This window comes from Chiloscyllium punctatum, chromosome 2 (assembly GCF_047496795.1).
Source record: "Chiloscyllium punctatum isolate Juve2018m chromosome 2, sChiPun1.3, whole genome shotgun sequence".
In the NCBI taxonomy this organism is placed as follows: Eukaryota; Metazoa; Chordata; class Chondrichthyes; order Orectolobiformes; family Hemiscylliidae; genus Chiloscyllium; species Chiloscyllium punctatum.
The window spans coordinates 60,035,713-60,051,431 of record NC_092740.1 but is presented as its reverse complement, the minus strand read 5'-3'; the positions used below and the strand labels follow the sequence as shown (position 1 = coordinate 60,051,431).

Genomic DNA, 15,719 nt, shown 5'->3' with positions numbered 1-15,719 from the left:
CAGCACCCACAGGTGTGCCCAGTCTATATGTAGATTAAAATCATCCGTGATTGTTGCAGCACCATTGTGTGCTTTTCTAATTTTCTGTTGATTGACATCCCCTACCTACCATTATTAATTAGAGGCCTATAGCCAACTCCCATTAAGGTTTTTCACCTTTGTTGTTTCTTAATTCCATCTAGATTAATTCCACATTTAGATTTCCTCCGACAATGTCCTTTCTTGCTATCGCATTGGTCTAAATTTTTCAATCCTGTCTGGTCTTCCGAAAGATTAAATGCCCTTGGTTGTTTAGTTTCTAGCCTTGTTTGTCCTACAAGTATGTCTCCTGTTAGCAGTTACGTTGTACCTGTGTGTAACCATTTGTGCAATTAGTTCACCTATCTTATTGCGATGCTCCGTGCATTCAGATATATTACCTTAAAACCTATTATTATGAGACCAGTTAATATTGTTTCAGGACATGTCAGATCCAGACTGAAATATAGCTTGATAGATTTTGTTTTGGTGTTGTCGAGGCAGTCTTTCATTGAAATACAAAGATGCAATGCAGCAAGTTTGGTTTTTAACAATAAAAGAGAAGTTTATTATGAAAAATAAGTTAACATAAAAATTGGACAAACCAAATTATTTATATACAATACATGTTTAAGGATTTCAAAACATAGTTAAAATACAATTCCATTAATCCCAACAGTATCCCATTACATTACTCAAACACCAGAGAGAATTCCCTTACCTCTCCCATGTAGAGTTTGACTTAGCTGCAGTTTTAATTCCTGAACTTTAGAATCTGATAGCTTTTTTCTTGATTTCTCATGTATCTGAGCTCAAATTTTCTCAGCTTCACATAACCTGTCAGGGCTTTGACCAAACACTTCTGGTATGGAACTTCTAAACTAAACTCCTTGCACTACGTTAACCTCTTTATTTCTAGTCCTAAACTACCTCCCTTTCTCAGTAGCAATTGTTTTACACATCCAGCTTCAGCCAAGAATGCTGCAGAGCTGCCCAGACCTAAACTAAAAAGTGTTTTTTTCAAAATACTTGAGTTTCTCCTGTGCTCAGAATGTTCCATCTATCTGAAAATCTAGACAATACACTTTGTTTTTTTTTCTCTTAAATTCTCCTAATGCAAACAAAACACCATTATTTACCAGGAAGCCCCCCTCTCCAATATTATGCTTTAAAAGAGATCATCATAACTACAGAAATACTTACAAGTTAGTTATTAAATCCTTTTTTAAGACAGAGAAAATTTTAAGCAGCACTAGTTCAACATCAAAAATACAAAATAATTGATATCAAAATAAATATATAACTGAGATAACATTGTCTTTTTGATTTTTTTTACATTTTCTTTAAACTCCATCAATATTTGCTGCCAGCCTTCATTTCCTCTGCCTTCCGTTTTTGTTCTCAATTTTTCTGTCACTTATTTCCATTCTTTTTCCTTCACTCATGTCTCCCCATTCAGTTTACGTCTGCCTATAATTCCAGTTCAGACCTCTCCCACTGTACTAGTTTATTCAATTGGTGTGAACCCATACAGGTCAACAAGGTCCCATATTTGCAGCCTCAAGAATATAAATCCTTCCCATCGACACTACACTTCTGTGCATTTATTCAGTCTATTATCTTATTCCTGATTTCAACAGCACATGGCATGGTGAGTAATTCTGAAACAACTACTATTGAGGTGTTGGCCATGTCAGCTAGCTCAGCTTACATGTGCACATAATTTTTCTTTTTTTCAGGTTAAAATACTAGTTTTAGACCCACTCTTCTTCTTTTCAAACTGGTGTACAATTCAATCATATTGTGATTACTGCTACTTAGGGGTTTCTTTATTATTAATCATTATTTAATCCTGCCAGATTAAACAATACCAAGTCTAGTATAGCATACTCTCTGGTTGGTTCCAGAATGTGTTTTCTTAAAAACATTCTGTGAACTCTACATCAAAGCCTGCTATTATTAAATCTGATTTGGAGATGCCAGTGTTGGACTGCGGTGTACAAAGTTAAAAATCACACAATACCAGGTTATAGTTCAACAGGTTTAATTGGAAGCACACTAGCTTTCGGAGCGACTATCACCTGATGAAGGCTAGTGTGCTTCCAATTAAACCTGTTGGACTATAACCTGGTGTTGTGTGATTTTTAACATTATAAATCTGATATTTCTAGTTTATATATAGATTGTGATCACCAATTATTATTGCCAAACTTTCTTGTGATATTTCAATATTTCTTTTTGCATGACTTATTGTACATTGTGTTTAGTGTTTCGGGCCCTCGAGGTTACTCCCACAAGTGACCTCTTTCCCCTAACATCCCTCATCACTACCCAAACAGATTCTACAATCTGATCTCCTGAACCAAGGTTATTGCTAACTTCAAAGTTTGTGAGAAGATTTGTAGCTCGGGTGCTCGTTGTTGTGGTTCTGTTCGCCGAGCTGGGAATTTGTGTTGCAGACGTTTCGTCCCCTGTCTAGGTGACATCCTCAGTGCTTGGGAGCCTCCTGTGAAGCGCTTCTGTGATCTTTCCTCAGGCATTTATAGTGGCCTGTCTCTGCTGCTTCCGGTTGTCAGTTCCAGCTGTCCGTTGCATTGGTCGGTATATTGGGTCCAGGTCGATGTGCTTATTGATTGAATCTGTGGATGAGTGCCATGCCTCTAGGAATTCCCTGTCCAATGTGACAAGCAACAAGAATTCGACTGGGACAACACTACTATTATAGGACAAGCCAAACAGAGAACAGCCAGGGAATTCCTAGAGGCATGACACTCATCCACAGATTCAATCAATAAGCACATCGACCTGGACCCAATATACCGGCCACTGCAGCGGACAGCTGGAACTGACAACTGGAAGCGGCAGATACAAATCACTATAAATGCCAGAGGAAACATCACAGAAGCGCCTCACAAGAGGCTCCCAAGCACTGAGGATGTCATCTAGACAGGGGACGAAACGTCTGCAACATAAATTCCCATTTATTGCTAACTATTGCACTAATACGATCTTTCATTAGGAGTGCTACCTCTTTGATTTTATCTAGTGTCCTATTCATTTTGAATGTCATATATTAATTAAAATTCAGAACCCAGTCCTTGACTGTGCACTAGCTATCATATTTATTCAGTTTAATGTGTGCAATCACTTCATTAACTTTGTTTTTCATGCTATGCAAATTCAGATGTAGAGCCTTTAATCTTGTTTATTCTAGATCTTTGCAGCATCTAGTCTTTACTGCTGATGTATTCTTAAGCTTTACTGCCTGTCCCTTCCAGCTATTTTCTGATCTTACCTTTCTATGTTTGTATTTTGCTATCCTGCCTTAACTCCATTCCTTGATTTGTTACATTTGACCAAGCTTGATCCCTTGCCTCACTTGTTTACTTTGGTTCTCTACTTCTCAAATATGTGGCTCATGAGAACACCAGTCCCAGCATGGTACAGATGTAGTCCACCCCAATAGTGTAAATCCCAATTTTCCCAATGCTGTACTCGTGCCTCACGATCAGAACCCACTTCTCCAACACCAGTTTTTAACTGCTGAAACTTTCACTGTTCTAATTCTATTACCTTATGCCTCAGATCATGCTCCTTTGAGGTTCTGTATTATAAGCACCTAATTTCTCATACTCTCTCAAAAGAACCTTTTTCTTAGCTCTACCTATGCCATTGGTACCAAATTGGACCTTGATGTCTGCATCCTACCCCTCTCACTGCAAGTGCCCTATACGTTCTTCCTTTTCATCAGCAGTCTAATTCTATTTTGAATATTTCAGTTGAATTTCCCTCCACCACACATTTCTGCAATCCATTTTAAAGCTTATCTACTAGCTGCCTGCAAAGGGTTTTCTCTCTACTGTTTGAGTTCTGCCATGATGATTTCTGACCTGATTGATCCAAACATGCAAAGATGTGAACTGTGTCTACAGTTACTGATAGTAGTACACACCTTTCCTTTGTTGCTCCTTATCATGATGCTTCTGAGCCTCAGTATCTGTGTGATTTCATATCTTGGTGTTGTCTGATTTATGATCCAGATATTAAATTGATAACCAGTATTCAAAACATTAATGCAAGTTAAAAATTCAGTTGTAATTGTATCAGACATTATTTATTGCATGCATGTTAGTTACAAATCAAACTTTAAAATACAAAAATGGTATTCTGTAATCTAACATACTTAAAATAATGATTTTCACAATAACTTGTATAAAAAAGCTCTTGACATTTACTTGAACTTGATGTGTTCTTCAAAGTGACTATTGAGCAATTTCAAAATTATTTGTATTATAAAAGTGTGTGCATGGAAATAGAATATTAAGTTTTTCTATTTTAAGAAAACATACAAAAGTAAGTCAATCTGTTAGAACAAACAAAGAAAATGACAGCACAGGAACAGGCCCTTCAGCCCTCCAAGCCTGCGGCGATCCAGATTCTCTATATCAACCTGTTGCCTATTTTCTAAGGATCTGCATCCCCCTGCTGCTTGTTCATTTGTGTACCTGTCTGGACACATCTTAAATGATGCTATCATGCCCACCTCTCTCACCTCCATTGGCAATGCATTCCAGGCACCCACCACACTCTGCAAAAAGAACTTTCCACACATAGCTCCCTTAAACTTTTCCCCTTTCACCTTGAGCTCATGACCACTCAGTAATAAAGTTCCCCACTCTGGTAAAAGCTTCTTGCTATCCACTCTGTCTATACCTCTCATGATTCTGTAGACCACAATCCCCCTCAACCTCCAATTTTCCAATGAAAATAATTCTAATCTATTCAACCTCTCTTCATAGCTAACGCTCTCTATACCCGGAAACATCGTGTGAACCTCCTCTGCAACTTCTTCAAAGTATCCACAATCTTTTGGTAATGTGGTGACAAGAACTGTCAGCAGTATTCCAAATGTAACTGAATCAAAGTCCTATACAACTGTAACATGACCTACCAATGAAGGAAAGCATGCCGTATGCCTTCTTGACCACTCTAAGAACCTGTGTTGCTACCTTCAGGGTATAATGGACCTGAACACCCAGATTTCTCTGTTCATCAATTTTTCTCAAGGCTTTTCCATTATAATTTGCTCTTGATTTGGATCTTCCAAAATGCATCACCTCGCATTTGCCCAGATTGAACTCCATCTGCCATTTCTCTGCCCAACTCTTCAACCTACCTTTATTCTGCTGCATTCTCAGTCCCCTTCACGACCTGCTACTCCACCAATCTTAGTTTCATCTGCAAACTTGCTAGTCAGACCATCTATACATTCCTCCAGATCTTTTATGTGTATCACAAACAACAGTAGTCCCAGCACGAATCCCTGTGAAACACCACTAGTCACAGTTCTCCATTTTGAGAAACTTCCTTCCACTACTACTGTCTGTCTCCTGCTGCCCAGCTAGTAAACACTGGACCCCATGCAATTTCACTTTCTCCATCAACCTACTATGGGGAACTTTATCAAACGCCTTACTGTAGTCCATGTATATGATATCTATAACCATGTATATTATGTCACAGTACTTATACATTTTTGGATTGCATAATTTTCTTGATTCAAGAATGTGTTACGGGAGTATATCAATGATGTTGTTATGTCAGGCATCAAGTAACATAATACTGCATTTATTCTTCTCTAGTTTTGTTTTGATATCATGGAAGAACTTGACAGCTTGCTTCCATTGGCCCTGGCAAGCAGTGAGAGTTTTCTACAGGAAATTAGAGAAGCATTTTTGGATGGCTGTTCTAAAGTGGCAACAGATCTGCTATCTCGACTTGAAGAGAGAAGTAAAGAGGTCCCTTCCAAGGTTCCAGTACAAAATCTCTATATAATCCTCTCCACTGCAATATTCATCCATAATTACTTAACCAAGTATGAGAATTTACTGAAAGAGTTGAACACAAAGTAAGTCCTCTGCACTTCAGCAATTAAATTGCAAATGCAAGTGCAAATAGTGAAAATAAATTAGTGTTTCATAGTTACGAAAAAGCATCTGATAATATCTGATGCTAGTATTTTCATTCAAGGAGTCTTGAGTTTGTGTGGCTTCATGTCTTTTGGACATGCATGTTGTAGTTTGGAGATATGAATGTTAATAATAGAGGCTCCAACTTTCTATCTATTACTTAGCTGACCAGGACCATTGTCATTGTTCACCATTGGTGTGTATTAGAAAGACCTGCAGGTTCATATTCAATCTGTTTGTAGACCTGATTTATGTCATTACAAAAATGTGAATGCAAGAAAGTCAAAGCTAGGATCTCAAAATACAAAGGCACATAACTTTTAAGAAGGACAGGATGTTGGAAACATATTGAGATAGCTTTTTAAATAATGAGAGCATTCGGTGTACAGTGAGAGATTACTTTAGTTCTAAAGTACAAGACACAAATTAGGATCAGGAGTAGGCTATTCAGCCCTTGAGCATGCTTTGCCATTCAATACAATCATGGCTGATCTGATTGTAACCTCAAATCCACATTCCTGTCAACTTCTGATAACTTTTCATCACCATGCTTAAGAATCTATCTGCCTATGCTTTAAAATATTCAAGGACTCTGATTCCACCACTTTTTAAGAAAGAGTATTCTAAAGACCCTCAGGGAAGAAAAATCACTTAATCTCTGTTTTAAGTGGGTGACAGTTTATTTTTAAACAGTGACCCCCTAGCTCTTGATTTCTTCCCTTTAGAGAAGTATCTTTTCCATGTTTACCCTGTCAAGACTGCTCAGGATCTTTTATTTTTCAGTCAAGACACCTTACTCCTCTTGTACAAGTCTAGCATTTTCAATGTTTTTGCATAAGACAACAGCACCACCCCAATTCCTTTCTAGGTATTAGTCTAGTAAACTTTCTCAGAACTGCCACAAAATATTTGTATTCTTCCTTTAATAACATAACTTTAGCATTGTGCACAGTACTTCAGATATAACCTCACTCGTGCCTTTTGTAACTAAATTGAAGCATAATCTCCCTGCTTGTATATGTAATTCCCCTCACGATAAATGACAACATTCCATTAGGTTATCTAAATCAGGCATGAAGGCACCCAGATTTGTCTTCATCTCAGAGCGACACAATTTTTCAAAGTCTAGATAATACACTTCTTCTTTATTCTTCCTACCGAAGTGGACAATATGACATTTTCCCATGTTATATTCCATTTACCAGATGTTTGTTACACACTTAACCTAATAATATATTTTTGTACCCTTCTCTGTGTCCTCTTTACAACTTACTTTCCTCCTTATCTTTGTGTCATCAGTAAATTTGGAAAATATATCTTCTATCCCTTAATCTAACTCACATATAAATTGTAAACAGCTGAGATCGCAGTACCAATTCTGATTACACATCATTTGTTACATCTTATCAATGTGAAAAGATCCATATACGCTTACTGTCTCCTTCCTGATAGCCAGCCATCTTCTGTCCATGCCTATTGCCTACACCATGAATTTTTATTTTCTGTAATAACCTTTAATATGGTACTTTATCAAATGGCTTTTGGAAACCCAAATGTCTACCGATTCCTAAGCGGCTGTTACCTCCTGTAAGAACTCCATGAGTTTAGTCAAACATGATTTCCCTTTACAAAGCCAACACTGGTCTGAAATCCCTATTTTCTGTCGAACTCTGTTTTTTGAATAATGGCTTCCTTTTGCTCCTGTTTCTTATGTTACAAATGAGGAGGCAATGGCTAATGGTGGGCTGTTAATCCAAAGATCCTGGCAGTGTTCTGGGAACACAGGTTCAAATCCTGCCACAGCAGATTGTGGAATCTGAATTCAGTGAATATCTGGAATTAAGAGTTTAATGGTGACTATGAATCTCTTTTCAGGAAAAACCTATCTGGTTCGGTAATGTCCATTAGGAAAGGAAACTGCCATTCTTATCTGGTCTGGCTACATATGACTCTAAATCTAAAGCAATATGGTTGATTCTTAACTGCCCTTTAGGTAATTAGAGATGGGTAATAAATGCTGGCCTAGCCATTGACACCCACATCCTGTGAATGAATACAAAGAAAGAGCCTTACTCAACCATCACGTCCTGGGTAGGACTTAAACCGAAGGCCTCTGCCGCAGAGGCAGGGATGCTACCCACTGCACCACAAAACGTCCATTTACAGTGATGTCTGCTTCATAAGCAAAGCGTAATCAGTGCTGCCTATTTACTATCAGTACAAATTTTATCTATAACTAAAAAAAGTCAGAAATAAGATTGAAGTTTTTGTGTGTCATCATTTATACCATGGCCAAAATATTAAAGCAAACTATTGCAAATGGTATATATTACTTTGATATCACTATTTTGGTGAGAAGAGAACTTAAATTTGTCAGTAATATGATTATAAAATCTGTTCATAAGTCATTTGAACACTATTCTTTGCCCGAGTAGGAGTATAGTGAGGAAATGAGTGATGAGTATCTAATAATCAGAATCATTTGTAGCACTGAGATCTTCTGTCTTCTTATGCTAAAACCTTAAATCTCTGTTTCTTTGATCATTTTCTTAAAGTAGGCTGTTATTCTTGCCAATTCAGCAGTACCAAGAATTCATCAGAGTGATTCAGTTTCGAGTTACCAATTACTGCATAACAGTCTGTGCTACAAGCATTATCCAAGATGCACAGAGCCACCACTGGGATGATTCCAAATCTTTTTATGAGGTAAATTAATTCAGTAGCTTTTTGTTTCTCACTTATTATAGTAGTTTTGTTCTAATTGTATTTTAACTGTATCTATTGAAGGGGAAAACAAAAATCAAATCTAATTGAAAAGAGGGTATCACCTTCAGCACTGCAATTCAGTGTGGCATATGGTAGATTAATCTGGCGTTAATGTCTCTAAATAATAATGGATTTTTGGGGGGAGAGTGTTTTAACAGATTTATAACCTTTTCTGTGCACATTGTTCTCCAGTTTTGGCATAATTTAGATTAGAATAGTGATTGGTGGATTTTAAAATAAATAGGTGGAAAAGTGTTGTTTTCACCCAATTTTGGATGGCCAAGTCATTACTAAGGATGCAGATTTGAATGATCAGGTGTGAATTGACAATTGAACAGAAGTAAAATTGAAAGGAATAAACCTATAGTGAAATTGAAGCAGTCATATGTTCTGTTTACTTTGAAGAGCTTCCTTTCGATTAATTATAAGGGGTAGAATCTTCCATTCTGGAGTATAGCTTTGGCAGTGGCCACTGAAACGGGCATCACTTCCTCAATGGCAGGTCAGCTTAAAAAGGAGGAGAGAAGTCAAAGTGAACATAGGCCACTTAGAAAATGGATCTGAGTAGATGCTTTTAGAGAACAAGAAAATGGCAGAGGAATTAAACAAATATTTTGCATCTGTCTTTATACTGAAAGATACCTCGAACATCCCTTTAGAATGTGAAGGAAGAATCAGCATCACTAGAGAAGTGGTATTTGACAAGCTAATGTGGCTAAAGGCAGATACGTCCCTGGCCCTGATGGTTTGCACCAGAGGATCTTAAAAGGAGTAGTTACAGAAATAGAGAATGCATTAGAATCATAGAGAATTACAGCACGGAAACAGACACTTCAGTTCAACTCGTCCATGCCAACCAGATATCCCAACCCAATCCAGCACCCAGCCCATAGCCCTCCAACCCCTCCTGTTCATATACCCAGCCAGATGCCTTTTAAATGTCACAATTGTTCGAGCCTCCAGTACTCCCTCTGGCAGCCCATTTGTTGTAATTTTCTGGAAGACTGCCATTACAATATCCCTGTTTGAAAAGGGAGGAGGCAAAAAGCAATTAGACCAATTCGCCTAGCATCAAATTGGAATCAATTATTAGGGAAGTAATAGCAGCATTTTTGGAAAAACATAACTAATAAAGCAGAGTCAGCATGGCTTCATGAAATGGGAATTGTCTGACTAATTTATTGGAGTATTCCTTGGAAGTCTCAACTAAAGTGAATGGAAGAGAACCAGTAGATATGTTGAACATCATAAGGTAAGAGTCCATGGCCTTGCAGTTAGTATATTGTCATGGATAGAGAATTTGCTAATCTGCATGAAACAGCAAATGGGTATAAGAGATTCTTTTTCAGGTTGGCAACTGTAACCAGGGGATTTCCTCAGGCGTCAGTGTTGGAAACACAACTCTTTACAATATATATTAATGACTTGGATGATGGAAGCAAATATACTGTAGCCAACTTTGAGGAAGACACATAAATAAGTGGAAAGGCAAGTTGCGAAAGAGATCCGAAGTGTTCACAGCTATTGATAGGCGAAGTAAGTGAGCACAAATTTGGAAAATGGAGTATAATGCAAGAAAATGTTCATTTTGAAAGGAAAATAAAGGAGAAGTGTTATTTAAATAGGGAAAAACTGCAGAAAGCTGCAACACAGTGACTTGGGATTCAGTTAAAGATAAAATCGCCTTAAGCTTATCAGATCGTAGGGCTGCTAGCTCATTAGAGAGGGAAACATACAACTGGTGGTGGGTTAATATGAGGGTCACCTTACCTCAGGTGAGGGAGAGAGGTTGAGAAGAAGAATCCTGCATGGTGATCTCAGCTGGTGTAACAATTGAAGTCATGCTATTGGATCACTCTGCATTGTAAATCAGCTATCCAACCAACTGAGCTAACCACTCCCCACTTTGGGGAACTTGTTCCAGAAACACAGAAAGCTAACACAAAGATGCAGCAGGTAATCAGGAAGGCTAATTAACTGTTGGCTCTTAATTCAAGGGAGTTGAAATACAACAGTAGCAAAGTCTTACTGCAACTGCACAAAGTACTAGTAAGAGCACTAAGAGCAGTTTTGGTCCATTTGTTTAGGGAAAGATATTCGTTCATTGGAGACAATTCCAAGAATGTTCATTAGGATGATCTCTGGTATGGAGGAATTGTGTTATGAGCAAGGGCTAAACAGGTCGGGACTTCACTCACTGGAATTCAGAAGAATGAGAAGTGATCTCTTTGAAATAGATTGGATTCTTAATGGGTTTGGCAGTGTAAATGCTAAAAGGATGATTCCTCTTAGGCGAGCGTCTAGGACAAGAGGGCGTACTCTCAGAATAAAGGGGCACTAATTTAAGTCTGAAATGAGGAGGAATTTCTTCTTTCGGAGGATTAAGAGTCTTTTGAACTCCTTGCCACAGAGACCAATGGAGCCAGATTCCTTTTTGTTCATTTGAGGCTGAGATAGATTCTTGATCAGTCAGGGAAATCAAAGATTACAGGGAAAAGGCAGAAAAGTGAATGTGAGGAATGTTGGATCAGCTAGGATCTTATTGAATAGCAGACCAGGCTAGAAGGGCTGAATAGTCGACTCCTATTCCTATTTCTTATGGTTCTATGGTCTCACTGCAAAAAAACTTTTTAATTCATTCATAGGATGATAGCTTCATTGGCTAGGCTAATATTTATTACCCATCCCTAATCGCCCAGAGGACAGTTAAGAGCCAACATGGCTGTGGATCTAGAGTCACATGTTAGCTAGACCAGGTAAAAATGGCAGTTTCCTTCCCTAAAGACATAAGTGGACCAGATGGGTTTTTCCGAAGTTGACAATGATTTATGGTCATCATTAGACTATTAATTACAGATTTTTATTCAATTCAAATTCCTTGAATGAGGTGACTGTGATGTTCTTACATAAATTCAAGTTAGTTACCCCATATTTTAAGTTTCTCTTTGATCTGAAGAAAATAGATTTTTCAACCCTTCAGGATTTACCAAATAGGTTTACAAGTGGCAAGTAACATTTTCGTCACACAAATGCCATGCAATGACCATGTCCAATGAGAGACAACTCAACCACCACTCCTTGACATTCGATGGTGTTTTCATCACTGAATCATCCAGTATCAACATCCTTGGAGTTACCATTGACCAGAAACTCAGCTGGACTTGCCACATAAACGCAGTGACTTCAAGAGCGGGCCAGAAGCTAGGAATACTGTAGAGAGTAACTCATCTCCTGACTCACTAAAGCCAGTCCACCGTCTACAAGGCACAAGCCAGGAGTGTGATGGAATTCTCCCACTTGCTTGAATGGGTGCAGCTCCAACAAGACTCAAAAAGCTTGACAGCAGGACAAAGTAGCCCACTTGATTGGCACCACATCCACAAACATTCACTCCCTTCACTACTGATGCTCAGTGACAGCAGTGTGTACAGTTTACAAGATGCACTGCAGAAATTCACCAAAGATCCTTAGGTAGTACCTTCCAAATCTTCCATCACTTCCATTTATAAGGTCAAGGGCATCAGATTTCATGGGAACACCAACACCTGCAAATTTCCCACCAAGCCACTCACCATCTTGACATGGACATATATCAGTGTTCCTTCACTGTTGTTGAGTCAAAATCCTGTAATAATCCTGTGGGTGACCCTACAGCACATGGACTGCAGTGGATAAAGAAGACAGCTCACCATCAAGGGCAACTAGGGATGAGCAATAAATGCTGGCTAACCATGTCCTATGAATGAAGAAAATAAAGCTCTTTTAAACTTATTGAACTATTCTAATTCCTAAAACCAAAATACAATGGATTTCAGAGATTATGTCTCAATCAAAAGGCCCACAGATAGATCATTTATTGTTTAACTACCTCTACCAGCTATTTTATAATGTTACTTTTCTAGTAAAGGGACAGACACCATACTACTATTGGACCATTGGGCTGCTGTCTCATTAGAGTAAGAGGTTGAGAAGATAGAACTTTCATTGTAACCCCAGCCGATGTGGGAATTCAACCCTTGCTGTTGGCATCACTCTGTGTCACAATTAAGCTGTCCACCCAACTGAGCTAATTGACACTGTGCACCCATGCTTTTTACCTTTCTTGCCATTAATCTGCGGATGTGTCTATCGCTCCATTGGTTAGTACTGGACCAGTTCCTCAAAATGGGCATCAGCTTTTCTTGTCGGATGGACAAGTTGAAAAGCTGACAGTATGTGCAAGTTGTAAAGTGTGAACATAAGACTTGCAACAGGGCTGTGTGTGCAGATGACTTAAAATCATAATTGTGGTTTCAATTCATGAGATACTGGCTGCAGAGTCAGTAAATGCATTGATTCTAAACTTACAAAATTTTGTAGATTCTGGAAAGGTCCCATTGGATTAGAAAATTCCAAATAGAACATTTCTATTCAAGAAAAGAAGGAGACAAAAAGCGGGAAGCTATACAAACACCTGTGATTGGGGACAGGCTGGAATGCATTATTGACGAGGAAGGGGTAGAACATTTAAAAAATAAAATAAAACAGGGCCAGTATTTTTAAAAGAGAAATCCTTTTTGGCTGATTTATTAGAGTCCTTTGAGGAAATAGCAAACAACATGAGAAAATGGGAACCTATAGATGTCTACTTGGATTTGCAAAATGCATTTAATAATATTATGGCAGAAACTGGAGGAATGCACTGTTGCTGTAGTCCTAATATTCCGTGAGTCACAACATAAAATAAAAATACTTTGCCCATCTTTCAAAAGACCATTAAATGCCCTCCATATATCAGGTTTTAAGCACAAACAAAATCTTCCAACCAGGTTTCTTAAGAAACACAATTGTAGGTTTAACTTATTCAAAAAGATGCAATAATTTGTTGACATTCACAATCAGTAATATAAAAATATTAATGATTTAACTCTCCGAATGTTCCCAAAATATACCCATCACCACATATTCAACAGGAAAGAGATTTAAAAAAAAGATTTTTCTGCAGAGAATGGCTTTCTGGAAATAAATAACTTTGGTCAAAGGACTATTCTTGAAGGGAAAAGAATAAAATGTAGCATGTTTCAGTGTCTGCTGCTCTGATATGCTGGGGTGTGTAGTCAAGTTGCTAACCATACCCAGGAGAAAGTGAGGATGGCAGATACTGGCAATCAGAGTCGAAGAGTGCAGTGCTAGAATAGCACAGCCAGTCAGGCAACATCCGAGGAGCAGGCGAATCACTGTTTTGGTCTTATAGAATCATAGAATCATAGAGATGTACAGCATGGAAACAGACCCTTCGGTCCAACCCGTCCATGCTGACCAGATATCCCAACCCAATCTAGTCCCATCTGCCAGCACCCGGCCCATATCCCTCCAAACCCTTCCTATTCATATACCCATCCAAATGCCTCTTAAATGTTGCAATTGTACTAGCCTCCACCACTTCCTCTGGCAGCTCATTCCATACACGTACCACCCTCTGCATGAAAAAGTTACCCCTTAGGTCTCTTTTATATCTTTCCCCTCTCACCTTAAACCTATGTCGCCTAGTTCTGGACTCCCCGACCCTGAGGAAAAGACTTTGCTTATTTACCCTATCCATGCCCCTCATAATTTTGTAGACCTCTATAAGGTGACCCTTTAGCCTCCGACCCTCCAGGGAAAACAGTCCCAGCCTGTTCAGCCTCTCCCTATAGTTTGATTCTCCTGCTCCTTGGATGCTGCTTGGCCAGCTGTGCTTTTCCAGCACCACACTTTTCGACTGCCCAGTTGTTTCTAAAGTTCTGGAGGCCAGGTGGCTTAGAAAGTGTTGAGATTCCTTCAACCACTCTTTCAAAACAACAAATAGAGTTTCCCTGTTCTCAATAAAAGGGTTTTATTTTCAGGAGTGAAAAGGATCAGCTGGGCAACATGTTTTTGATAGGCTTCTCTCCAAATGAGCTTGTTCTTCGAACGGAGCCAGATAAGACAAGGATCTTTTTAAGTCAGTCACTATCAAAACCAGCCCAGTGGGGCCGAAAGCAAAACGAGCAGTTATCACCAGTCTTGTGATTCCGAAGAAGTCCAGTTTAAAAATACCTGTCATGTCTGCAATGAACTTTCCATTATCTCCTTCAAAAAAAACTGCTATTGCAGGTTTGTCCAGAAAAATTTAAATAAATTCCTTTTCCACAAAACACTTCAAAACTTAAGTCTTTTGTGCAATATTAAATATAAGCTACCTTCATAGCAATAGGTGTCATATTGAAGATTGCCATACAAAGTAAGAACTGATGGTGTAGGGGGTGACATATTTGTATAAGCTGAGGATTGATTAACTAACAGGAAGCAAAAAAAAACAAATCAATGGATCACTTTCCAATTGCCAGGCCATTCCTAGTGGATTAGTGCTTGGTTCTAAACTCTCCCATCCATATCAATGAGTTGGCTGAAGGAACCACTCAGCTAAAGTTGCTGATGACAAAAAATAAATCGGAAAATAAGTGGTCAAGAGATATAAGAGTCCACAAAGGGGCTTAGACAGGTTAAATGAATGGGCAAAACTTTGGTCGATGGATTAAAATCTAGGAACATCTGAGCTTGTTGCATTTGGCATGAGGTAGAAAATAATATATTATTTGAATAAAGAAAGACTGTAGGACTCTGCGAAAAAGGAATCATAGTCATGGTACATGAATCAAGAACAGTTATTACTGCATACAGGTTCTGGAAGTGACAAGGGATAAGTTGGCAAATATTGAAATGGGAATGGAGTATTAAAGTAGGAAAGTATTGCTACAACTGTAGAGGGCCTTGGACTGCACCTTAAGTAGTGTGTACAGTTTCAGTCTCTTTTCTTAAGAAGAGATAAAGTTGCATTGAAGCAGGTCAGAAAAGGTGCATTTGACTGATTTTTGAGATGAAGGGGTTAATTTATAAGGAATGTATGAGCAGGTTAGATCTGTACTCACTGGAGTTTAGAAGGAGGGATGATCCTATGGAAACAAG

General features: G+C 38.5%; 1 protein-coding gene across 13 annotated transcripts in view; it reads left to right on the top strand.

The window, feature by feature from the left end:
• kiaa0825 (KIAA0825 ortholog) overlaps positions 1-15,719 on the top strand; it is a 432,289-nt gene that overhangs the window by 94,691 nt on the left and 321,879 nt on the right. For 11 of the 13 annotated variants that reach the window (XM_072583064.1, XM_072583043.1, XM_072583035.1 and 8 more), the window contains exons 8-9: positions 5,661-5,926; positions 8,543-8,693. In XM_072583064.1, coding sequence (XP_072439165.1) covers positions 5,661-5,926; positions 8,543-8,693 — 417 coding nt within the window. The remainder of the gene's footprint in view (positions 1-5,660; positions 5,927-8,542; positions 8,694-15,719) is intronic. The other 2 variants (XM_072583027.1, XM_072582974.1) reach the window with 2 other exon arrangements.